At 38.4% G+C, this 25,409-nt stretch overlaps 1 protein-coding gene across 19 annotated transcripts in view; it reads right to left on the bottom strand.

The window, feature by feature from the left end:
- WDPCP (WD repeat containing planar cell polarity effector) overlaps window positions 1-25,409 on the bottom strand; it is a 148,748-nt gene that overhangs the window by 32,934 nt on the left and 90,405 nt on the right. For 17 of the 19 annotated variants that reach the window (XM_068186405.1, XM_068186412.1, XM_068186415.1 and 14 more), the window contains 3 exons: window positions 20,714-20,860; window positions 12,747-12,812; window positions 6,538-6,640 (listed from right to left, as the gene is read on the bottom strand). In XM_068186405.1, coding sequence (XP_068042506.1) covers window positions 6,538-6,640; window positions 12,747-12,812; window positions 20,714-20,860 — 316 coding nt within the window. Of the gene's footprint in view, window positions 1-3,125; window positions 3,675-6,537; window positions 6,641-12,746; window positions 12,813-20,713; window positions 20,861-25,409 lie in introns of those variants that run through there. The other 2 variants (XM_068186421.1, XM_068186419.1) reach the window with 2 other exon arrangements.

Below are 25,409 nucleotides of genomic sequence, written 5' to 3'. Positions count from 1 at the left end.
TCATTCAGTCTTCATGCAAAGACACTTTCCATGCATCAATTTCTTTGATAGTTTGTTTCAACAGTTATTTCAACTATGTGCGCTTTCTATTTAAATTTACTACAGTCTATGGACTGAAATCAGTGATGAGAAGCCAAATTCCTACTCAAATTCCTAGCTGCAATGTCAACAGCTTGAGTACTGACTTGCTTCTCTTCACTTCAATGCCATGCCACGGGCATCCCTCCGAGATCTTTTATGCTGAACTATTCTTTATCGTGTTACATCCTCCCGCAAGGTGTAGCTCTGTGAATTCCTTTCACTTTTGAAACTTTCTTCTTGATCTGTTGCCACTGAAAATATGTTTTTTACTTGGTAATTAGTGTCATCCATTCACTGTTGTCTGTGTGCATCAACTTGGCTGAGAGTTATAGGGATAACATGGAATTATACTGAAGAGATCTGAGACGAGTGACCTCACATACCTTGCAATATCCTACTTCTTGGTAGAATAAAACCATATCAGGTACAGTCAACTCCTTTCAATTTTCAGAATTTGGAAATACTGGAATTTTTTTTTCTTGTTTGTTTTTTTATAAACCAGTCATAGTATGTGGCTTTAGGTACAAAAAATGGAAGTCCCTAAAACTGGCAAAAAATAGTTAATCTATGACTTCTGCTAAGATTTTTTCATAATCCATAGGGCATAATTTTACTGCTGGCAGACACTACAAAATATGAGGATCATTAAAATATGAAGGAGAAGGTGTCTGAAGGCGAAGACGTCTTCATTTTGGGGATATAGTTGTGCTTTTTAAATCAGTTCTGTAGTGGGCAAGAATATGTCCCCTACAAAGAAGGGGAAAAAATGGAAGGCCATGATAATTCTAAAGCTTGACACAAATCTATAAATGTCTTTCGAGTGAAGATACACAGATCTTTGTGGAGACCTCTGCAGCTAAGCAAACCAACTAGCCTTTGATGTACTCATAATTATTAGGGGCTGAGGATTATGTCTTTAGGCAAAGCTGTCTAGCAGTGGGAAGGAATAGATCAAAACTGACATCATGACACAAGCAAGAGGAGAGGTGAGATGAGGTGGAGCCAAAAATAGCTTGGCATTACTGTAGTCTTCAAGTAAAACAAATGACTCCACTTCTTGAAAAGAACACAAGAAGGGGAGCAGTAAGTGCCTGTAACCCTCAAGAGAGTAAAATCCTCAGTACCAGCAGGAAATTTAGAAATAGGATGCAATGCCATGAACGCTGGCTGCTGCTCCCTCCTCTTGAAGCCACTCTACACTTTGGTCCTTCCAAACCAGGTCTTTGCAGATGGCAGCAGTCCTGGTCATACCACGCCCACCCATGAGATGGTTGCTTGCTAAAACCCCCTTTCAAAGCCCACTGAAGATGGCAGAAATCCTTTCATTGTGTTTAGTGAGCTCTGGGTCAAGTGCTGCGTGTGGCTTGATATGTTCAAGAGAGTGTATATATGAGCACAGTTAAATAATTTCAAATTACTATGGATCTTCAAAGACACTCATCTTGGGTGGCACAAAATTAAAAAGGTGTTTGTGCAAACTAATTTCTTGCCATAGGTGAACTGCCAATCATACTTAGAAAGCATTTTTCATTAAAAATATTATTCTGGCTCTCTGGGCAAAAAGTCACATTATTAGAAAAATAAAAACAAAGGGTTTGATTCCAGAGGTTTTGATTGACTTAAACTGGAAATAGAAATAAATAAATAGGAGATCTAACACTTACACTGAAGGGGGCAGGCTCCAAAAAACTGTAGCATGAATAGGTGTCCCCTGAGCCCTCCCAGATCACAGTTCACCTGTGTCTGGGACAATACCTTTGAAGCATGCCATAAACATGTTATGTAGGGAAATAAAAGCCATTAAATAAAGGCCAATACTCTCAGTTAACTTGAAACTTGATAGATGACAAGGGAAAGCTGCACGTGCCAAGGAAGAGCAGGAAATGAGGAAGATTTGCCATCAGTGTCAGAGAGGGTATGTGAGTGTGAGGAAGAATATTGCTTGAGAGATGAAAGGAGTCATTATGGATCAGAGGAGAAGGAAATGTTACCAACTAGGCTAGTGCAAGGCCAGAGAAGGTTACAAACACAGGGGGACAATTCTAAACATGGTCTTGAAATGCAAGCAGGCTCCCCAAGACTGTCAGCAAGAGGGGAAGATCTGAGTAAATGATAAGTGATTTGGAGGTAGCAGACTGCAATGCAAGACCAGACTGGTATCTCAGACAAAACACTGTAGGATGTGTCATTATTAATTATCACAAAGAACATGTAAGCCATTCAATATAAAACACTCCACAGAACTAAGATAAAATTAATTAAATCTCCACTTAGGGTTCAAACTGGTGATGTTCCTTGCCAGTAAGGTGAAACATTTAGGGTCCCTACATTTTAAATGCCATTTTACAAACACTGTGGGAAATTAGACTTCAGTCTCTGTGAGAACTGATAAGATTCCCTATCTTGCAAACAGTATGGAATACTTCCAGAAATATTTTAAAATTATATTTTAAATGGAAAAACCTCAAGCATTTTCATGAGGCATTAGTGAACCACCAAAATGTTAGTCAGTCCCATCTAGCATTTCAGAACAATGCATTTATCTGAACATCAGTGTTTTTGTTAAGATACCTCTGTTAGAAATGTTGCCTAAACATTAGTTGCTAATATTCTGAAATTCTAAGCAGAAATACAAGGTTTTCCAATTTGCCTTTCAACTAGGCAGCAGTTATCTGTCTTGTCACAACATGAATCCCTTTTGGGTGAAAGCTGTTGATTTGAAGGTTAAAATCACCTTGCTAGGCCCTAATGTAATTTGTTGGAAGTTGGCCTTGGGAAAGTTTCTGACACTGCCTACATATGCTCTTCGTTGGATATTCATTGAGCAATGATGTCTGAAGGGCTGAGCTCCTCACCTCCATGATCATTATTAGCTATGGCATTTCTTAACAGGCTCTGCCATGTCACTTCTTTGCAACTCAGGTTTTACATTAGCAACCCACACTTTGCAGCTCCAAACAGACTCACTCTCCCAGCACAGAAAATACTGTTCCAGGAGAGTACATGCCAGGTTACGCTCATAAACAGAATTTATTAGTAACCTATATATATGCCAATATTGAATAAATTATTTATTCTCTCTTTTAATCAAGTGAAATGAGGTGCACAGCATACATTTTAGGCAAGGCTAAATGAGAACTCCCTGACCTCATTAAGGAACTTGTGGATCTACTACAGAAATAATTCAACAGAAAATCTTTGGAAGAAGAAACCACAGGATACACGGCCAGTGGTCTGCTGATCAAATAAGGGTGGGGAAAGAGGACATAGCTAATGCCATTTCTGAGATGTACAGTACAATTACTTCAATCTTCTCATCCCTCAAGATGCATTTTCACAGGCTGTCAAACATAAAATCTTATGAGAATACTGATCCTCAGAAGATTTGAATCAGATGAACAAAATACACGATTCTGCCAAAACCATAGTTCACCTGACACGTCATCTTGCTCAGCAATATTCCCACCAAGCTACTGTGCTCTGCAGGTCTACAGGTGTTTTTACCAGATGCCCACAGACCTCCTCAGCTCCTAAGCTTTGAAGGTGACTTCTTCAAAACAGTGTCCAGCAAACTGCAATCACGTGCTGATGAACTGAGAAGAGCCAAAATTCAGAAAACCTTAAAACAATCAACCTATTTTTAGTTTTATCTTGACACAAATATTGGTATAATATATGTGAGGCATCAACCCATATAGAACTCTGGATGACGTCTATAAATTTTAATTATATTGTCATTCTAGATTATTTGTAGGAGCTTGAAACTTTTCCTGGAAGTCTGAGTTTGAAATATATTATGCTTGAAGTGAGCCCTGTACACAGAAACATCTTGACAAATTAAATATATCTGGGGCAAGATGGAGCACTCTCAAAGGCTTGGGAATCAGCCAGAAGCACTGACTCATTCAAGCAGTGCTGAGCTGAGGTTTGGAGATGGGCTAGCTCAGGAAATTTAATCAGATATTGACATATGATGGTTCACTTTATAAATTAAAAAAAAAAAAAAAATATATATATATATATATGTATATATATATATATATATATATATATATATATATGCATAATTTTTATTTTTAAGACATAAGCTGTAGAGGTGTCCAGTATAAGCTCAATAGCACTGGTTGCACCTTGCTGCCTCTCTTGGCTTAGGTTACTGTCTTCTTGTAAAAGCCTGAAATGGGTGTTCAAGAAGTTTGGGGAGAAGTGTGATCACTGGTGAACTGAGTGGCTGCCAGCTCCAGAGAGCAGGGACCAGCTGAAGAGGACTGGGTTTGGGAAGAGGTCAGGGGACACAGACTTGTTTGAAACTTCATTTTAAAACTTCTGGCTCTGGCAGGATTTATTTCTCCCTTTCTCAAAGTATTAGAAAAATACAGCAATTTACATATAAAGCACTCATCATCTTTTGTTTTCATTGGGTCCACAAAGTTCATACCTCATGTCAACTTTTTTGCCAACAACAGATTATGAAATAAAAATATCATTAGAAGGGACATTGGAATAAAGTATAACAAAACAAAACCTGTGGCTGAGATTTCACATGTTTAAGGTGAGATCGAAACAAACTCATGGGAGATTCCTGTTTATTTTCATACAAAATGAATTGGATGCAAATTCATTACTGTTTAGAGAATGAATCTCAGTGACAGTTTGTCCCTGGGGGCATTGAAAAGTACTTTAAATCATCCTGATAGTTAATTATTCAGCAAAAGCCTTTATAATATAAAATTACTTTAATAATTTATGCTAATGGAGCATTGCAGACGTAACTGTAGGACTGGTCTGGAGGAGGGGAAGACTGTGTGCCTGCACATTTGCTGCTGAATTGTAGTTACACACGAGTGTACCTAACTACTTCCTTGACATGCAAGGAAGGCATCTGTGATCACTCTGTTCTTTTCCCTACCCCTCTCCCTGCACGTGCATCTACAATGCTACAAAAGGCTCTTGCTAAATTTATAAATAGCCCAACTTCAGAAATCAACTAATCATGGTAGTTTGCAAGGAATTAAACGAAGATGCAGATTGGAGTTTAAATGTTCTGGATTAAGTGTCAGAGAATAGATAATGACCAGATGCAAGTCCTGGGTATCTCAGTTATATTTGGTGCAGCACATAAGTACCTAAGGAGTAAGAGAAGAGAAAGCAAGGGAGATGTAACTGCACACTTTAAAGTGCCCATTAAGAGATGACCTAAACAGGTGTATTTTTTTTTTAACTCTAGTGGTGAAAGGGCTTGCCCAAAAGCCCAGTTAAGGTGGAAAAAATAGCTTTAAGTGATTTGAGCATGAAAATGAAAGACTTTGAAGAGAAGAGTTCAGGACAGGCTCTGCTTGATTCCTGCTCTGCTGGAGAGGGAAGGAGGTGCTACTGAATTGCAGTAGCCTTGAAAGTCATGGATTTATACAATCTATAGAAATAGGCACATAAATGCATACATGGCCTCTCTGCATTTCTAGGTACTGGAATGGCATTCACTTGTATGCTCTGGGTAAACAGGGAGATGTACAGTTCTAAAAGAATCCCATATTACCCAAGATCTCAAAGGTTTTGTGACTCTGACTCACAAAAACACCTTCTGAGCTTTAATCCTATTCTACTTCTTGGCATGGGATAAGCACAAAAGCTCAGTGCTTTCCTCTAATGATGCAGTAGAATAAGCAAAAACAGAACTGTGCAAATTTTATACAAACACTTTTAGGCTCTGTGGGTTTTCTTCCCTTTGTCTCCAATGGAGGTCAGCTCCCTAGACAGAGACACCTTTTTCTTGGTTCATGCTATAAGGCATGAAATCAGAATGGTCTCATGTGCTTGCATACATCTCTTCATGTCAATTCAGAAGAAACACAAGGAGAAAGTGAATGAGTTGTGAGTTCCCCTGCATGAAAAGTCATCTGTGTTTCAGCTGTTAATCTCACACTGCAACTTTAGCATCGATATTCCTTATGGAATGGCAAGAATCCCACTGCATGCAAAACTGCAGCTTTAAAGCGAGGATGTAAACATCAGTAAATGTTCCATTCGAGTGCTGCCAAAGCATCAGTGCTGGATATGGCTCCAGTGTGCACCAGCAAATATTTAGAGGTGAGTCAAATTGCCATGCCTAGCCTTAAATGTTGATATGAACAAAGATTTTCAGATTCAGTCCCTTACCTCTTGCACTCAGTTCAGTTTGTACAGACTGAACTTTTCTTTACAGCCAGAGTATAAATCTTTTTGCTTCACAGCTATCCTCACATGGGTATTGAAAGGCAAAGCTGTGTGATTTTTATAAGCCTCCTTCTTTAGTTAGGAATAAAAATACTGTTCTTTAGTCACGAATGAAAATCCAGTCTCACTTTCAAAGAAAACAATGCAATCAAAACAAGAACCCCTCTACAAATATAACAACATGTTCTACAGGACAAGTATTGATTAAAACAAAAGGGCTTTTTAGACACCATTAATTCTTACCAATTCCAGTAGTTATTGATTCTGCATCAATGTCATTAGCCTTTCTCTTTGCCACTTCAGCTAGGGCCAATTCACCTTTATCTAGAGCAAGGTAATGGATGTCCTTTGGAAATAAAGAAGAAAAAAGATTAATCTAAAATGAATCTCAAAGGAGCAACAAAAGGGATTTGGAAAGAAAGAGGTTCTTTTATTATTTAGATCACAAACACAGATGGAACTGATGAACTTACCATTACATTTTAATTCTCTCCAACGCAAATATATTTCCTTACTTGTGCTGTTGAATACAGCAAAGAATAAAACACTGACCAATCATGCACTGATAAAAGCAAAGCTATTGACTCAGTGTATGAAAGAAACCAACCTGTCTACTTTTAACATAACTTCTGTTGAATTAAAAGAATGTTGATAGGAGGTGGCTCTGTGTAAACCAGATCTGAAGTACTGGAGCTCTCCTGGCTGGCAGCCTGTGTTTGGAGCATGCTAAATGCAGATGTGGTGCTTAGAGACATGGGCTAGTGGTGGGCCTGTTAGTAATGGGTTAACAGGTGGACTCAATGACCTTTGAGGCCTTTTCCAACCTTCATGATTTTATTATTTGAAGGTTTCCATCTTTTAGGGACTAATTTTTGTTTGAATGTTGTCATACACTCACTGCTGAAGGTCGTTACCCTCTCTGTTCTGTGGCTAAGGGGATGATGGTCCTTCCTGGGCTGATATAGGAGGTAATAAGAGCAACTGTGGCTGCTCAGTGGTTTTAACATCCACAGGGTTGGCATGATTCCTGAGTCACTCCTGTGCAACAAGGGGCTTTCAAAAAGTGTTGTCTAGCATGAATAGTTACTAATACTCTGGATCTAGTCTTTTATCTAGAGTCAAAAATCAGAGGGCCGCAGCAGGGCTGTTATCATTATACAGAATTATGGAATGGCTTGGGTTGGAAGGGATCAACTCATTCCAGCTCCATGCCCTGGGCAGGGACAACCTGCCCTTCCACCAGGCCAGGTTGCTCCAAGCCCCATTCAACCTGGCCTTAAGCACTTCCAGGGATGGGGCAGCCACAGCTTCTCTGGGCGACTCCTGTTCCAGGGCCTCACCACCCTCACAGGAAAGAATTTCTTCCAAATATCCAACCTAAACCTGCCCTCTGCCAGTTTAAAGCCATTCCCCCTTGTCCCATCACTTTTATCAAAAGTCAAGGCTTTTTATTGCATATTAATATTTGAGGTGAAAACCACCTGTACTACATACAGAGCTCTTTGTGGGAGAATATATTCCTGCAGACAAACTACACTCTCAGTGTCCTTGATTTTGGTCCTTGAAAAGCAAAAGTTTATTCTTGACTATCAATCAAGAGACAATTAATCCCCTTCTCATCTGGCATCACAGACACATGCTCCTCCGTGCATGAACTGTGACACAGAAAGTAAGGAAAAATCCAAGAACAGCTGGCAAAGTTTCTTCCCCCACTACTTTGCTGAAGATGCCATTTAACATCCAAAGATTTGAGCCATTCCTTTGTTCTGCAATCCATCTGCTTGCAGGAATTTAAAGGGAAAAGAAGTGTTTGCTGGAAATATTCTAATATATTTTATTATATTATTATTATTATGTTATATATATCCTATATATTATGTATATATATGTTATTCCTATACATCCTAATATATAGGAATAACCTCTGCATGCCATAAAGCAACCATATTCTCCCTAGTGTGAAAGATTTCAGGTGAAAATCCTTCTTGATGTGAGTTTACTGCCAGCTGCATCAATATGACAGAATCTCTCACAGGAAAAGTGACTTTACTCTAGAAAGACACTTTTAGATTAAAGAAGTGAGAGTGATAGTGTTAGTGTTAGGAGAAAGACATGATGGTTTCAGTCACCCCTCATTGAACAACAACAACAACAAATTTAAAACAAAACTGAAAATCTTAGAGAAACTGAGATGATTATGCAGGAAAGCCTGGAACTGATTTGCAGGATCTGCAGAGCCTGCAGGAGACAGCAGTGTCTTCTCATCACAAACACAGGTGTGACTAAAAAAATGTGCAAATGTCTTGGAGCAGAGGAATGGGTTATGAACTTGTGGTGAACTCTGTATTTCCTCTCTTTGTAGGTCTAACTTGGTTGTCAGGAGAAAAGGGCCTGAGCAGCAAGGTATGATTTCTATGAAGATTAAACAGCAGATACTGTCGCCTTATTTAGATAACAATAGAAAACCCAAGGGCTCTTGGACAAGTCTGAACTTACAGAGATTTGGATGTACAGGCAGACTTATTTAAAATACATTCTGACAATGTTTAATGATTGTCTTTCTGTAGCTAAAACTATGAGAAGTATTGTATACCTCCGTGCAATTTTAAATAGAAGCTCGAGGATGGAGTGGAAACAACTGCAGAAAAGGATGAAGTTTTGTCACTGAAGAGCTTGTGCACTCTGTGTATCAAAGCAGCTGTTATTTCAGGTCTTGGTTTTGCCCATTTTCTGGTTTGAGTAAAAAAAATGTAAAGGTGCTACATATCCATCATTAACTAACAGGGGGTTTGTAAGAAATAAAGGTTAGCAGAAGGTTGGTAAGTGGCTTGCTTTGCTGTTCCTCAAGCTGCTGGTCATGAAGAGCAATATAACAGTAGCCTTTGCCTCATCTCTAAACCAGCTTTAGAAAGAAAAGATTACAGATATGAAATCTCCTAATTAGACCATTTCAGATCTAATTTAGGTGTTTCTCATTCAAATAAACGAGCAAAAGTGGATTTTTCTAAGAACTTATAACTCTCTGAGTAGATTAAACTAGGAAAGTTTAAAACAGAAAAAAAAAAAAAAAAGAAGCACCAGATTCCAGAGTGCTTTAAAGAATGACAGAGGGAAAAAAAAGGAACAAAATTATCTGAATATTCATGACGGACTTTTTTCACACAATTACCTAAGAATTTATAAGTCCAAAGATCACATCTCTCTCAAACACAATGGTGACAATAAAAACAAATTCCAGCTGCTTATCAGGAGCTTGCTGAAAGAGCTCTATTTTATCATTTAACAGTTTGCTTACTTTTTGGACTTCTTCCCTTTCCCCCTCACCTTTGTGACTCACAGGGCTGGCTGTTGGTGAGTAAAAGTCATTTGAAACACAACGTGCATTTGTCTATAGGATATTTCTGGGCAACACTCCAACACTTCTTCGAAGCAAGCATTTTCCTCATCAGTGTATCACCCAAGATCTGACAGTTTTATTAAAGTGTCTTTTCCTTGCATTTTTTGCTGCCTTTGGTACATGGGATGGCCTTTTGAATTTTCAGCAGCTGAGAGCTGGACCGCACTATAAAAGCATTTCAAGCTGACAACCTTTCCACTGCTTGATCTTTTCTGTCACAGATTGCATCAGTCACTGTCCAATAAACGGAGCTGTTGTTCTTGATATTATGTCCTTTCCAGTTTTTTTTTTTTTTGAACTTTGTAGGAGATGATATTAATTGATGGACTTTGATGTGACATGAGGGTAAAGCTCAGGGAGAGACACAGCAGTGTATGTGTCTTGCTATGGCATCATCTAGTGATGCTATAGCTGTAGATTTAAGCCTTTCTTTGTTTTTTCTTTTTCATTTCTTTGAAAGAAATTAGCCCTCAGATAGCATTCTCTTAAACTTTGCAGTCTCAAAACAAACAATGGGAATGTTGTAGAGCCCTGTTTGGTGAAACTGATGCTCGGGGTAAATTTTCTAAGAATTTAGAGACATCTTCTTAGAAGTCTCAGGTGATGAGTACTCAGTGTTTGCATCCTTCTCAACCTCTGTTACATCTATTCCTCTCTACCCTTTCCTTTTTGTCCTTCTCTGCTCCCCTTTAATAAACAGATTTTTCTCTTTCTCATTTTGCTTATGTCAACAGGTATCTTTATTTAGACTACTATTTCTTCTTGAAATCCCATTAAATTAATTTGGAATAAGGTGATGTGACTCCTAGAGCTATCTGAGGTTTTAAAAATGGATAAAACTGCTTTAAATATATGCAAAATCAAATTGTACATTAGTAATTGCATTTTGCCCTACATAAACAATATTTAGGAATCATTCAGTATTAAGCAGAAGTGAGGGATGCACAACCCTTGCTTAGCAGAAGCATTGTTATACTAATACCTAGAAGGACTGTAAGGTTTCAGGGAACAGGTTATCTAATTTTCACATGGTATTAAGCACAATGAAGCCAAATTCCCTAGAAATTACCATGGCACAAATAAATACTCTTAATGACCTATGCATGTTTAAACTTCTTGAGTCCTGTACTTAGTGGACTTGCAGCAGTACCTTGTTAGCTTATTGTAAAATTTGTTCATTAGTGACTGACTTAGACAATGAATTAGCAAAAGGACATTTCCCCAGAGGAGGCAGGGATGTGTGCTGCTTGTAGCATAATTTAGGGGCAACTATGAGGAATTTCAAAGTTAATGCAAGCAGAACGAGGACATTAAAGAACTGGTTTTGATCTCACAATGACATGGGCCAGGAGGAACTCTTCAGAAATATACATTTATGTTTAAGGGCATTGGTAGGATGGGAAATGAAGAGTAGGTGTTGAGAGAGGAAAGGAAAGGCAAAGAGTAGGAAAGGATGGAGTTAATTGCTTTGAGAACATTGAAACTCCTCTTGAAGAAAGTTGGAGAGACTTTTTGGTGAGGGTAGAACATGTGATCTATCACCTGTGGAGCCAGGTCCTGCCAGTCCCTCCCTCTCACTAGCATCCATCTTAAACACCCAACACTGGTGTTCCCACCCTGGCACAGAGGTGCTCCCTCAATCCTGCCATCTGCAGAGGGGAGGAAAGAGAAACAGATCACATAGAAAATGCTCTCAGTCATACGAGAGAGGGCTTTTGATGCAAATGCTGGGCCATTTATTCTGTCAGAATGGCCAGAACTAGGGAGTATTTATTATCTGTACACTGGGAGAGCCCTTGACAAAAAGCTTTAATCTGCTCCAGACATACTACAGTCTGAATCTTATATGTGGCTGCAGCAGTGCTTAGCATGACTAGGTATAAAATTTGTACTGAAGAGGTTACATTCAATAAAGAAAAGGAAACAGATGATCTAAAAAGACAGAAAATTGAGGGGAGTAAACATAGAACATGTAATGAATTTCCTAAAAGTCTGACATTTCCATCACATTCTTTTGATGCATACTTAGGAAAGTTTATCGCAGTATTCACATCTTTCTAATTAGATGGAACAAGCCAGATGATTAGAGCCATGAAAAAAAACATCAAAAGGTTCACACAACTTTTTATATAATTAGAAGGGAATTTTCATAACCCCTAAAAGCAGGATTTAATTGTGTAATTTAACATACAATTTAAATATCAAGATCAAACTAGCAGGGCAAGTGACTTAATGGGATAAATGATATTAACATCTAGTGTCAAAGCTTAATTTAAACAACAGAATGTCTTCATTATGCAAAAGAGTCAAGCAAACGAATCGTTCAAAGGGCCTTTTTTTCAACAAGCCCTTTCCTATTGTTTCTTTGAAAACAATGAAATCAGCTGTGGAGCAGCAACATGCTGAGAGACTAGGAGAGCACGACTGGCTTTGTCCATCTGACCTCACTGTGACATTGTGGTGCAAGATCTTATAAAACAAGAACCTCCTGCAGTGCTCCCACAGAGGACCTTTTAAGAGCTGGTTAATTTTACTTTTGTAGCTAATTAAATGGGAGGGGGCAGAGAGTGCATGAAATGTTAAAACCCTTGTGTTGATGCTGCTGAGCTTTGTTGTTTTAAAAGTACCAGCAGAAGCGTTCATAATTTGTCACTTTTCACAAAACCCCAAGAGACAAACTAAGAGCATTCAGGATCCCCAGGACATGGACAGCTCTTGTGTCCAGGACTCAGCAGTTGGACTTAAAGGAACAGATTAGAAATGTACAAGCTTATTAGAGTGAAAGATGACATTCACCCACATCAGGTCAGATGAAGAAAGGGAAAGTTTAAAAACATATAGAGTAATTCCTGGAAAATTCCTGTAGATCATGCTGGGGAAAATGTCAGTGACTGAAGATACTCAGTTCCTACTGATGAGTTTCATGATGGCAAAGGTAGAACAGTTCTGTCTTCAGTGTATGTCCAAGGCTGCAAATGACCTGGAATTGTTTTAATGTGTGCAAAAGCTGACAAACAATATCCTCCAACAGCCTCTGTCTCCAGAAGCAACTCACCATGAACAGGTCCCGAGCACCGATGTCAACAGCAAGCAGAAATGCTTTTTCAAACCTCTGATACCTGAAAGAAAAAGGAAACACGTTGCTTGCTGAGGTTAATTTAAGAGCCGCATCAAATTTTGCTGATGTACAAAGTCCTTCAATGCTCACCAAAAGTGATGCCAAAGCTTTATTGGGGAAGCCTGACAGGCTCATACTCAGATTGCAGAACTGTGAGGTAGGACAGTGACTACCCTTAACCTTCTTCATTGTTTAGAACCTTCACCAAGTGGTTCAGTGTTGAGTCCCATCAGATCTGGTTGAATCAATATTGCACTGGCAAATGCTAATCCCAATGGAAAATTCTGCACTGGGTTAATGTCTCTCACACTAGGCACAGATAACCATTATGTGACATTGTATTATGAGAAAGTGATTCTATCTGTATTATGAGAAAGTGATTCTATCTCTATTGCACATTTTTAACTGTTTAAAATTTGCTATTAAAATAGATTTGGTGATTATTTTTAGAAATGCAAATACCCCAATTTTATTTCAGCTGGGAGGTAGAAGATTGATTCCATATAGAACGATTTTGTATTTGTCCCATTACAAAGTGGGTAAAATTCCCTTTCCACCTGTTAACAGTTTCAACAATGGATCAGCTGTAGACACTTGAGGTTTGGAAGGAGATGACTTCTTTGCCCCAGTGGGGGGAAAAAAATGCATTGTGATTTCTCAGGGTTAGAAAGTGTAGGCTGTGCTTGTCAAATGGATTTTGTCAGACAGCATCACATGGATGCCAGAATTTGTGCAGCTCTGTACCTTGGTGGTGTCACAGGAAACAGTGGGCAGTGCTGCAGCTCCTCCTCAGGCCGGTGTGAACAAGAGGAAAGGTGGGAATCCTCCTTCCCCTGGCTGGGTAAAGTAATCCCATATGATGCACCGCACTGGGATTCCTGGTCCCAGCCACAGCCTCAGCGCTTTCCTGGCTCCCTCCTGTTACAGCCTTATCGCCCTCCTCTCCTCCACCACACACTTGGAATGGTTCATCAGATTGCAAGATAGAACCAGAGAGGACTTTTCCTCAAGGAATAACATTCGTGACAAGAAGGCATAATGTGTTAGCTTAAGTAGAAAAGGAAATGCACTCTCCAGGTGAGGTTCCTAAGAGCTGGAGTGGGGAGCCCTTCCCACCCTAAAGCTAATCTCCCTGCTGTGCCTTCCAAGTACTAATTTGCAGCCCTCCTCACAGAACCAGTTTAAGGGAGGGGAAGAGATAAATGAAAGTTAACCTCTTGATTGCCAGGGAACAAGCAGTGCACCCCCACTTTCTCATGCCTGTCTGTGTAGCTGAAGTTTTCAACATGATTCCTGTGACAGATTTTCCATCAAAATCCATGGCTTTGCAATGATGCTTTTGAAGCTATACTTCAATTAAGAAAAATAAGTACATGTTAAAATATGTGTATCTTGAACAGCTGTCATGTTTTTTTTTTTTTTCCATTATGGATTAAATACACATTCTTAGTACTTAGAGGGGAAATTGGAAACTGAACAATGAATCCAGCAATGTGACTGGCTAAAAAGAAAGTCTGTATCATTATTTTGTATTTCCAAAGTTATCACTACATAGACTATTTGAATGACATTCGATTTAGCCAAGGAAAAAATGCCTGCAACCAAAAAATATAAAATAACTTTCTCGTTTGATTGACTTGCAGAACAGAATCATGGCCTGAAGCTGTAATTTCTTTGCAGTTTCACAAAGATTTCAATTATTTTTCCTTTAATCAACATACATACTTCAGTATCATTATGGCCTCTATTCATAAAAGTGTGATGTTAACTCATTATTTTCAGATCTATACTAAGGAAAAAAAAGAGAAAAAAAGAATAAGAAATGCTCTTCACAAACCAAGAGTGTTGCAAATAGCAATCAGAGTTACTTCATAAATTTTTATAAATTGAACTGCTTTAAAAGGAGGTAGATGTTACAAAGAGTGACAAGGGTTTTTTTGCTTTACTTAGGCCAACAGTATTAAATCGTTCAGGAATATCCAGCCTTTTTAAACCTAACTTTACAAGAAGATAACTGTTATTCTGAAACCCTTTGTTATGAAAGTTTTGTTGGTTTTAATGTACAGAAGCCATTAGAAAGAGGTCTCTACAGCATGAGACCAACCTCAAGCTAAAAATATCTGTTTTAGAAGCATGTTTTATCCTAGGAAGACCTCTTACTGTTGTTAGCACACTCACCTAACAGTTTATCAGCTCCTCAAACAAACAAAATACCCCCCAAATAAAACTTTCCCCCTTTTGTTCTTGTGCTACGGTCACCAGGTACAATATTTGCTCTCTAAAATGGAATCTCCAGGGCCCTGGTGTTGAACAGTGTCTTCCCACCCCCTCCTCCCCCTTGCTCCTCATTGCTTGGTTCCCAATAACTCCAGCAATCGAGACTTATATGACTCTTGAAAAAGAGAGATAAGGAAATCCACCTGCAAACCATGAAGTTCAGCCACTTGTTTGGTCAAAGTGACAGGCAACAGAAATATGACCTTCAAGATTAGAACTCTGAAACTGCAATTAACTGTGTAGGACACATAGGAAAACATTACCCTGCAAGCCATTTAGTAGATACAACATCAAATTCTCACATAACAAAGGAATACTGTTATTATATGCATTTTGTATGTGTTCTAAAAAAGTATTTTAAAAATTCTGTTAGTATGGGTAAGGAAATCAAGGGGAAATGGGACTAATATAACAACAGGCATGTAGGTCAAAAATGGTCAAGGCAGAGAGGAATCCAGACTTGCCTTCCATGGTGAAGTAACAAACCTGCTGCCTGCCTGTATTTTGGGAATATGACTTAACTGAAGAGATACCAGGAAATAATTTTAAAATAAAATAAAATAAAATATGTAAGTAATAAAAAATATAATATTATCTGTAACTTCAGAAAGGCTATTCTGTTCACTGGCATGAATAATAATAAGAGAATCAAATGCTTGGGATTTCCTTCTGTTGGATGTTCAGAAATGTAGTAATTTGAACACTGTTGATCAAAAAATGTGTATGGATTGCAGCATGCAGAGAAAGGACGAGAAGTCTCTTTGGTTTTCAGAAAATGTTCTACAAATATGTAGAAAGGAAAATTTTTTCATCAGTATTCTACAACTTCTAAATGGAATGCGGTCACTTAAAGATAGAGATATATTTTTCAGACTGAAAATGGTCAACTTGAAAACACTTGTAATATTTAACCATAATATTCAAGTGTCTTGTAAGACCTCCAAGAAGCAGGAAAATAAAATAAAAAATCATGTGGAGGGAGGAGGAAGGGAAGGGAGAGGGAGCTCATGCAGGCAAGCAATATAGTGCAGAAAAGATGGAAACATTTCTTTAGGGACTAGTTACAACCAACAAGCCTTCTTAGACATGCTCATCGACCATGTAAGCATATTCCTTGTGCTGGGCTGATAAAGGAGGGCTGCAGCAGCTTTTTCCTTGTCTTCAATAAGAGTACACAACATTTAGAAAATAATCTGCAGGGGAAGAGCTGTGGCACAAATAATATTTATAAGGCAATCCTTTTTAATGGAAGAAATTTCAGAGTCCTCCTCATCTCACAGTCCAATCAAGAGTGATATGCATTCAAAAAGTGGATATTAAATATGCACTGAGCAAACAGAACAGGAAAAAATGAATATTGAAATAATTTACATGTAATCAAACTACACTGAAATTAAGTTTTAATTGTTCAGTATTCCATGATGCATATGCAGATTTTAAAGTATTCAGAATATCAATCAAGTGTTTACTTACATCAAGCAATTGTATTTAAGCATACAAAACAGATGATGAAAATATGTTCAATCAGCTACAGCTCCCAACATTTACTGCTGGGTTTACATGATCACTTTTAATTCAGTTATTTCATTTAATATTTCAATTTAATAGCTCATTCTTTCATTCAATTTCTAGGCATTTTGCCCATTTCTTAAACACAATAATAATAATTATTCATAAAAGGAGCTGTTTCCTCATAAATTCTCATATCAGCAATTTTTGGAACAGAAATGGTTTTCATGCTTTTTTCCCCCTCAAAATATGTTGTTATTATCTGAAATATTTTCCTTTTAAATTAGACAATATTCAAAAAAAAGAATAACATCTGCAAAATTACTCTGAACCCCGTTCTGTTGGAATTCCAAGCCAGACTAATTAGAGATTATCTGGTTAAAGAACCTAAAAATTGCGTGGCTGCGTTGCTAAGTGGTTGATTTAAATGGGGACAGATTAGTTTTTCACCAACTGTTGAACACAACACCACTGATTTAGGCATGTAGCTGTATGTCAGCTTCAGAGCCTATTTACAAAACCAGGGCTAAAAGGACTTATATATTTTACAGGAAAAATTCTCATGTGTAATGGTCCTTAAAATGACAACCCTGAAATTCTATTGAGCTCCAATAAGACACTTTAATGTAAAATTTCAGTAAATTCTGAAGACTTAGATGGCTGTGTAATCCATTGTATATAAAGTATAGTATTAGTCAAAGATTTATATCCTGCATTTTATACTGAATGCTGAAAAAGTGGCACTTAAGAGTTCCTGGAGGGGAATAAATACATCAAGATCTCACATTTCTTAAAAAAAAACCCAGATAAACAACCAAAAAAACTCACTTTAAGCAAAAGTCAACCAAAACCTGAAATGTTTTTACCCTAATGAGTTCAGTAGGATGCCCTATTTTAAATAAGGTGGTTGTGGAAAACTGAATGCAGCCTGAAGACCAGGAACTCTCCGAAGAACCTATTTTGTGCTTCCTCCTACACAGGCTCAGCACAGTAACTCTTCCTGTTCCCAAAAGTACCCTGCCAGAACATCCTCCAGACAACGCTGTCCTTCTCCCAGCCGGGCGTCCACGACCCCCTCCCAGCCAAGGTCTGAACAAGAGGCCATGTGGACCACGCTGGGTGTTCAGCAGCACGTCTTGATTGGCAGAACTTGTATCTGCTGAACTTTCACTGTAGCTTTTTGGGACATAGCGATAACCTCCTGCATTCTATTTAACCCCAACTGGTTGCTGATTTTCACAAAACTTGCAGGCTTTTGCTTATTTCTCAGACTTCTACCCTCTGTTAAATTGGCTGAGATTCCCCAGCGATACTGGAAGTTAGCAGGGAAGTGGAAGAAGGATCAATGGATGCATTGGAAAGCTCTGAGATGCCAGCAGTATTATTTTGCCAACCTGCTGCTATTATGCCACTATGCTTTTAGATTATGAGCTCTTTTGAAGAGGACACACAAACCTCTGAGGAGGGTTCACAGCCTCGTTACCTTCTAAGATACCGACGAAGAGAAAGTGCTGCAGAGCACACCAAAGGCTAATGGAGAAACAGCCACTGGGTCTGTGTGTGTCTGAGTCAAGGGGATAATCTCCTAAACTGTATCCTAAATTGTATTTTAGATGTAGGAGCTCTAAAGGTTGTCCAGGTATAATCTATACATCCCTTCAGGCCCAGATTTAGCAAAGCATTAATGCATGGGTTTATGACCTATAATTTTCCATGGGCCCTAAATATGGGTATGTTAAGTGAAGTGCTGGGTTTGTGGCCTGAGTGACTTGTTTAAAAAGAAATCCCTTATGGAACCTTTCAAAGGTCATACACAAATAGGTCTCAGGTAAAGTCAGTGAATAACCATGAGAAAATACAGTATACAAATACAAAAATACAAGTATCTCAAGGCACCCAAAATTTCAGTCACTTGAAAGATACTGTCAAGTTGCATATCTCTGACCTAAAGGAAGTCCACCCATAACTTTACAGATTGTTGGGCATAGAACTGAATGCCCTTCACATCAAAGGCTACCCTCTGGTTTGAAGCAAGAAAGCAAACAAGCAAACCAAATTAAAAAAAAAATAGGAAGAAAGAGAAAGCTAATAAGGGGAGCCAGACAGAATGACTCTCTGGCCAGAGAAAGTCCTTGAGGGCTTTAACTGGTTGTGAATCTTGAGGTCGTTCCCAAACCAACCACAAAAAAAGTTAATAATCATTGTATGTGATTCCTATCTTCTGGGGTGGTATTCCACTCTAGGAAACCAATATATATTCTTGAGTGAAATAGTTCAGGTGACTCTGCCTTACACACTGCTCAGGACAGAATTTTGAGTCAGATTTTCAAGTGAACCAAGTTAATTTTTGAACAAAGTAGTTTAATAATAAGTGGTCATTTAAACTTTTAAAATACATACTTAGCAAGAAATAGTTTAGATGTATGAAATATTCTAGAAAAAAAGTGGGTCTAGGTATAAAGATATGTCATTTATTTGTTGAACTTTGCTCAAATTAATTATAAACCAGCACTACTGTAACACTCTAGAACTGCCTCATACCTACACTGTAGAAACATTTGTTGAAAGACCCTGATTCTGTGAACATTTATGCCACACACTTCCCACGTGACACTGGTCATTCACGTTGGCTGGGGTTCTTGCAGGATGGGCCACTGAAGCGTATGACTGTATCCCCTTCCTACTGTGAGTGAGAATTCTTTCATATCTGACATGTGCTCCAAAAATTTCCAGAGCAGGTGTCCTAAAAGTCTGGATAACAGAAATTGATTGCTATCATAAAATATTATTACATAAATTGAAATTATTACAATTTGCATATTTTAAAACTAGATCCTGTCTTTTATTGTAATCTGTACTTCCTTTCAATTTCCTACACTACTTATTTCCGTTTTCATCCTCATTTTCCTTCAAGAGAACATATATTTTGTTGCCATAGCAGTATCTCCCTACCTTGCTATTTTATCGTCGTGGCTTTCCTTCAGGTTTCTCTAAGCTGCAACCAACACCCACCCAGCAAACAGAGGCTTCCCCCACCCCCAAAACTCTTCATTCCTCCAACCTCTCACTACTTAGTAACTTCTCAACGGCGTATCTTTATCTTTAAATACAGACACACTCCAACATACTCTTCCAAAGTACTCTGGGCTAAAAACAGGTGTTAATTAAAAATGCTGATAAGAGTCAGTGACACCTGTTGTTTCACATTTATTTTACTCAACCCTGTCTGTTAAATCCTAGCCTTTATTGCATTAATTCGCTTCTGCTTTTCTTCTTTTCCAGCTTTATCCCTCTCACTCTGGTGATCATGTAAACTTAACAGTATGTCTTGAAAGCTGGATTTTATTGAGCAAACATATCAGCATGTCTACACACTAAAGACAGCTATATAACAGAGGCCCAGTATCATCACTGTGGTTAAGGATGAGTTGCTGCCTTTATAATAAATCCCTATTGTGTACGTGTGATATCTCTGCAATTTCGAGCTGCAGCAGATGGAAATTTGGTATTAAAGTTAAGATGAACAGGCCCTTTTCCTCCTTGGCTTTCTATGAGGTACAGGGCCAATTCTCCCTCATGCCTGACGTTGGATAAGATGTGCTTTTTTAGTGCTAAGACTTCTCGGAGAAAATATATTACCTCAATATTTTCTAAAGCTGGCTGCCTGAAGATAAATATCTGCTTACAGAATCATGGTGCAGAGCCAAATTTTGAATCACTTGCTGAATTATGGGTCCATTAGAGTATATTTACCTTTTCCATCTATGTTTGTCAATAAACAAATTATTTCTTTATAATAAAATAATGCAGTGGTAATACTCATACAATTCCCATACACTCATACAATTCCTACACATAACAGCTCCATTGCATCAAATAAAGCCACAGAAGAGACAGATGAGATATTGTCTGGAACTTTGTATGAATTTTGGCACATTTTTGAGGGAGCAGATTGAAAGCTATTGAGTCTGAGGTGCTTCTTCTGCACAGCATCATGTCCAGAACATAAAACTCAGGAACAGCCTTTTGCAGAGATTGAAGGCACTCCTGACCTAATCCCTTACCATTTAGCTGGGAGAGAATATTAGAACAGGGCAAGCATATGGTGATACTTCCCTAAGTAGTCTCCCAGTCTCCAACAATTTGTGGTTCAGGGATTTGCTGAGCCAGAGGTGGTTTCCAGGCTGGTGCTCCTCAGTGAATTCCTCTTCTCTGAACCTTGCCTTTGAACTCACATGCAATTTTATCATCCACAACATCCTGTGGTAAGGAGGTTCATATTTTAATTATACGTTATGTGAAGAATCACTATATTTTGAAACAGCCACGTGTTAGCTTTGCTTGATGACCTCTATTTTTTGTATTAGAAGAAGCAGTGAGCAGTCATTTAATGTGCTTTTTCTCCCTAACACTCACAATTTAATAGATCTCTATCTCTGCTGCTCCTCTTTAGGTCGAGGTGTTCTAGTCTATTTAGCCATTCCTTTCGCTAAAGCTGTTTCACGCCTTTAATCATCCTGGCTGCCCTTCCTAAACCTTTTTGAGTTCTACTATATCCTTTTACAGATTGTGGGACTCCAAAACTACACACAAAATTCAGGTGAACTGAAGTTCACTATTTTCTTGTCTAGTTCTTTTTCTAAGAATTCCTAGTTTGCAATGTGCTTTTTGTACTTCTGCTGAGCACTGAACTGAGTATTTTATAACTGTAGAGTTATAGGAGCAAATTCTTCTTCCAGAATAATGTTTGGCTCAGATTGCATCAGGTTACACGTAAAGTTTGGAGTCACACACCACTGTGTACAAAGCTCTTCACTTTGTATTTATTTACATTTAATTTTATCTTCAATTTTGACACTATGTCACTGCATCCTGTGAAGCCGTTTTGCTGTTCTTCACAGCAGGTCCTGTCTTTACTAGTGTTAATAATTTAGTGGCATTAGCAAATGCTGGCAGCTCACTGTCTGCTCCTTTGCCAGGTTACTTATAAGAACAGATCTGCTATACTTATAATTTCCATTGGTGACCTCCATGACAACTGACCATTTACTCTTACTCTCTTTCTTACCTTTTAATTAATGACTTATCTATGAAAGGGAAGCTTCCCTCTAATCCTGTGGCAGCTTAGTTTCTTTAAGACATATTGGTGAGAGACCTTCCAAAAAGGTCTTCAATGGTCAAACTTTCATCAGTAGCAGCTGGAGAGCCATTACTTACATGATTGCTGACATCAAAGAATTTGAGTTTTGAGACGTGACTTGCCTTTACAGAAATCCTGCTGACTCTCCCCCAATACGTTATTTGTCTGTATGTTCACACATTTTTAAAACATAGTTTCTACTAATTTCACTGCTACAGAGGCTGGACCTACAGGGCATAGTTCTCCAAGGTCTCTCCAGACCGTTTTGAAAACGAGCTTAATGTTTTCCCTGTTTTTGTCCTCAGGTGCTAAGGTCATTCTAAATGTGAGGTTACACACCACAGTGTGTATTTCAGATGTTTTATCCTTTACTACCTTTAGAAATTTAGAATTAATTTTACCTACTCATGGTCATATATTGCTATTTATCTATCTCTAGTTGATACTTCAGCACTTACCAGTGTCAACCAAGAAACGTCCCCATTCTCTCCTATCTTGGCCAACTGGTCAAAAGGAGATTTTTAAAGAGATCTACATGCCTGTCTACTTTTTGTATCTTTTTGTAAACCTTTCTTGATGTATGTTTTTTTTAGTCTATGTGCCTCTCTCATTCTATTACAGAAACTATCTGAGCATCTAAGATCTTTCTGTTAACTGGCCAGTAATAATGTGATACAGGAGCTAGACATTTACAGTGCAAATCATTCCATTTATCTTCAAACAGCTTACCTTTACATGGCTAATTTAAGCTAATTAGGTAGGCTCCTTTTGTAGTTAATTGATAGGGATAGGCACTCTTCACGCTTATCTGAGATATCTCCCTTCAATGGGATTACTCATCCTTTGGGTGCCCATGTCTTCATCCTAACTACAGAGGAAGCCCAGATGAGCATGTAGGACACATAAATTCTACATTATCAAGGCATGAGAGGTGCACCCCCAAGACACTACGTCCATTTCTTGGACAAATGACTACTGCTGACTTTTTTCTAAATTTTCCTTTTGGTGTTTTTTCCTTCACAGGCTCTTGGGTTCTGAAAAACCATAAAAGGCAGATCTGCATTTGAAGACAGAAAGCCTAGGGCTGCCTGACTATTCAGTTAGCTCTTCCTGGAGGCACTGGATGGAAATGGGAGAAAAATCAGAAAAAACTCTGAGGGAGTGAGAGAAAACTCTTATCTGATGAGCTGAGTTCACAACAGAATATTGCCAGATGGTCCACATACAGTAAAGGGAAGTGTAATGGTGGGGCTCAGGAAGACTTTGAAGATGAATGGAGAAAAAGCATCTTGGTAGAGAGATGAGACATGAATTGATCTGGACAAACTTCAAAGAAAAAAAAAATCTTAAATTCAGTTCTTGATCAGGACCTCAAATTAGAGATTTTTGAGTGTCCTTCTAAAAGAAGATGCTATTAGTGACTAGGTGGAGTTGATGGAGAGGGAGAAACTGATGACCTGGGAAGGCTTACAACAGCTGCTCAAGGATGGAGATGTGTTGCTAAGAACTAACTTTTGAGGGTTTTATCCATGAATATGATATATTTGCATTGTTTCTGCACTCAGTGTATGCCCAAAACCCTCAAGATTTCAGGGAAATTGCACAGCTGGTACAGCAAGAAAAAGCCACCTTACGAGGGCAGATTATCAGTTACACAACACAACAGTGGTCTCAATGTGGGCTCAGCTTCTGAAAGTAGCAATATCAAAGCCAGATTAACCAGCGCGTGGGAATAGATTTGGCACAAACAATATCAGTCCAGTGTAGCTATTTCGTGTTCCTTTTTTCTAGTGCAGTCCCATGGGTGGGGAGGCAGCAGAGAACTGGATGACTTCTGGCACTCTGGGCCACCAAACTGCATCTGCTGCTGGCTGTGCAAAGTGGCTCCAGATTACAGCAGCTCTGGGACTGCCCTAAATGTGTCTAAGGGGCCATTCTTCCCATCCTCCAAGCAATGTCTCTCCCATTAGGTTGAGCAGCAAATCTTGCCCAAATCTCTGACAGTGATTTGTCGTGGTTTATCTTCATGGCATTTTGTTCTCAAGCAATTCTGTCATTGTCCCCCCCACCCCAATATTTTGCTCATTATTTCTTACATTGTAGTCATTGCCAGAGAATTAAATCCTAGAGTCATTCCTGTAGCATCAAAGTATCTGACTGAAATTGAAAACTGTGTTGGAGCTGGTTTAAGAAAAGAAATCATTAACAACATAGGACTGAAGCAAAGACAGTCTAAACTTTTTATGAGATCTTTAACCTCTTTAACTGCAAAAATAACCTACTTCCATTAAATAGGTGCCTTTATTTCTTGTTTCTAAAACAGGTCAAGAAGCATGGCCAGGGGACTCTTTTCATGTGTAGTTCCATCACAGCAATATAAATTCTCATTTAACAGTGCTGTGGTAATATGAAAACCTTTGGTTTTGATCGTTTTTCAAAAGATGTCAAAAAATGACTCTTCAAAGTCCTCTCCAGAAGGTGCTACTTTAGTGAAAATGCTACTACTGAACTTACTCCCATAGAGATGAATTCTGTTCATGCGGCCACCATAGAGAACCTGACTGCCATCAATGGTCATTTTATCTGAAGGCATAATTTAATGCCTAATAGGTTACCTTATGAATATAAAAGACATTCTTAGTCCTCAACCGTGTCATCATTAATGTTTATACATATTTTGTGACACACTATGTACCAATATAATTATAGATTCTACTTCTAGGGTGCTCTTAAAAAGGACAATAAAAGCTCTTTGCTCACTCTGTCTCTCAGTTCCATACAGTTGGAAGCAGATGGGATTGAGAACTACTCCTATGGAGCTGAGGCATTTTTTTTACCTTTGATTTAGGGTCCTGTTTAAGATGGAAATACTCACAGTGAATATCTACTTTGGAGATTGCACTGTAGTGATACAGGAACCTGCTTACCAAGGGGTAGTTAGTACTGCATTAGTGATGTACCTGCAGGGCAAAAGAGCTTTATTTTAGTTTTTCAAAGGCTGTCTTGGACTTAAGTGATAACTGTCTGTGTCCAGGCATCATGTCTTGTAGTATAGAAGTGCACTTCAGAACTCTTGAATAGTGAAGTGATTCATAAAGATCAGTGGTGGCTGGAAGCAGGTCCCCCCTGATGCTAATGACCACTTACCTTCTCATCTTCTTTAAGAGTGTTTATTTACAAAGGAGCCCTATCAAGTCCTGTGTGCAAAGTCATATCACTTGATGAATGTTCTGCCCAATATGAAGATAATTTTTTGCATTTACCCAGTAGCATCTTACATGGAAGCTTGCGAAGAGTAAAACATTTCTGAGATTTGTGAAGGAGTGAAAACAGCAAAAGTAAAAACATGGTGGAGGTTCTCATTTTTGGATTCATGCAAAGGAGAATCTTTCATTAATCCATCCAAAATTCTACCAGTGAATGTGGTCAGAGTTGCACTTTTCTCTTGCAAGATGAAAAAGCACTATGTTGTTATTTACTACAAAGCTTTGCTTTGTAAGTAAACGTATTTGTACTATGAAAAAAACAAATTACATTCTCTTAGTGAAATTATCAGATTGAAAGGTGCAAGTGGGTTTGAATCTCAGTATTTTTCCATGTAGGAAAAAAAAAATCAGAAAAACAATCCTTAAACTGGGTATTCACAAACACAAAAACAAAATTACAAAGGAAGG

The sequence above is a fragment of the Anomalospiza imberbis genome, chromosome 3, assembly GCF_031753505.1.
Source record: "Anomalospiza imberbis isolate Cuckoo-Finch-1a 21T00152 chromosome 3, ASM3175350v1, whole genome shotgun sequence".
Lineage (NCBI taxonomy): Eukaryota > Metazoa > Chordata > Aves > Passeriformes > Viduidae > Anomalospiza > Anomalospiza imberbis.
The sequence above is the reverse complement of the archived record's forward strand: the minus strand, read 5'-3'. Positions and strand labels throughout refer to the sequence as shown.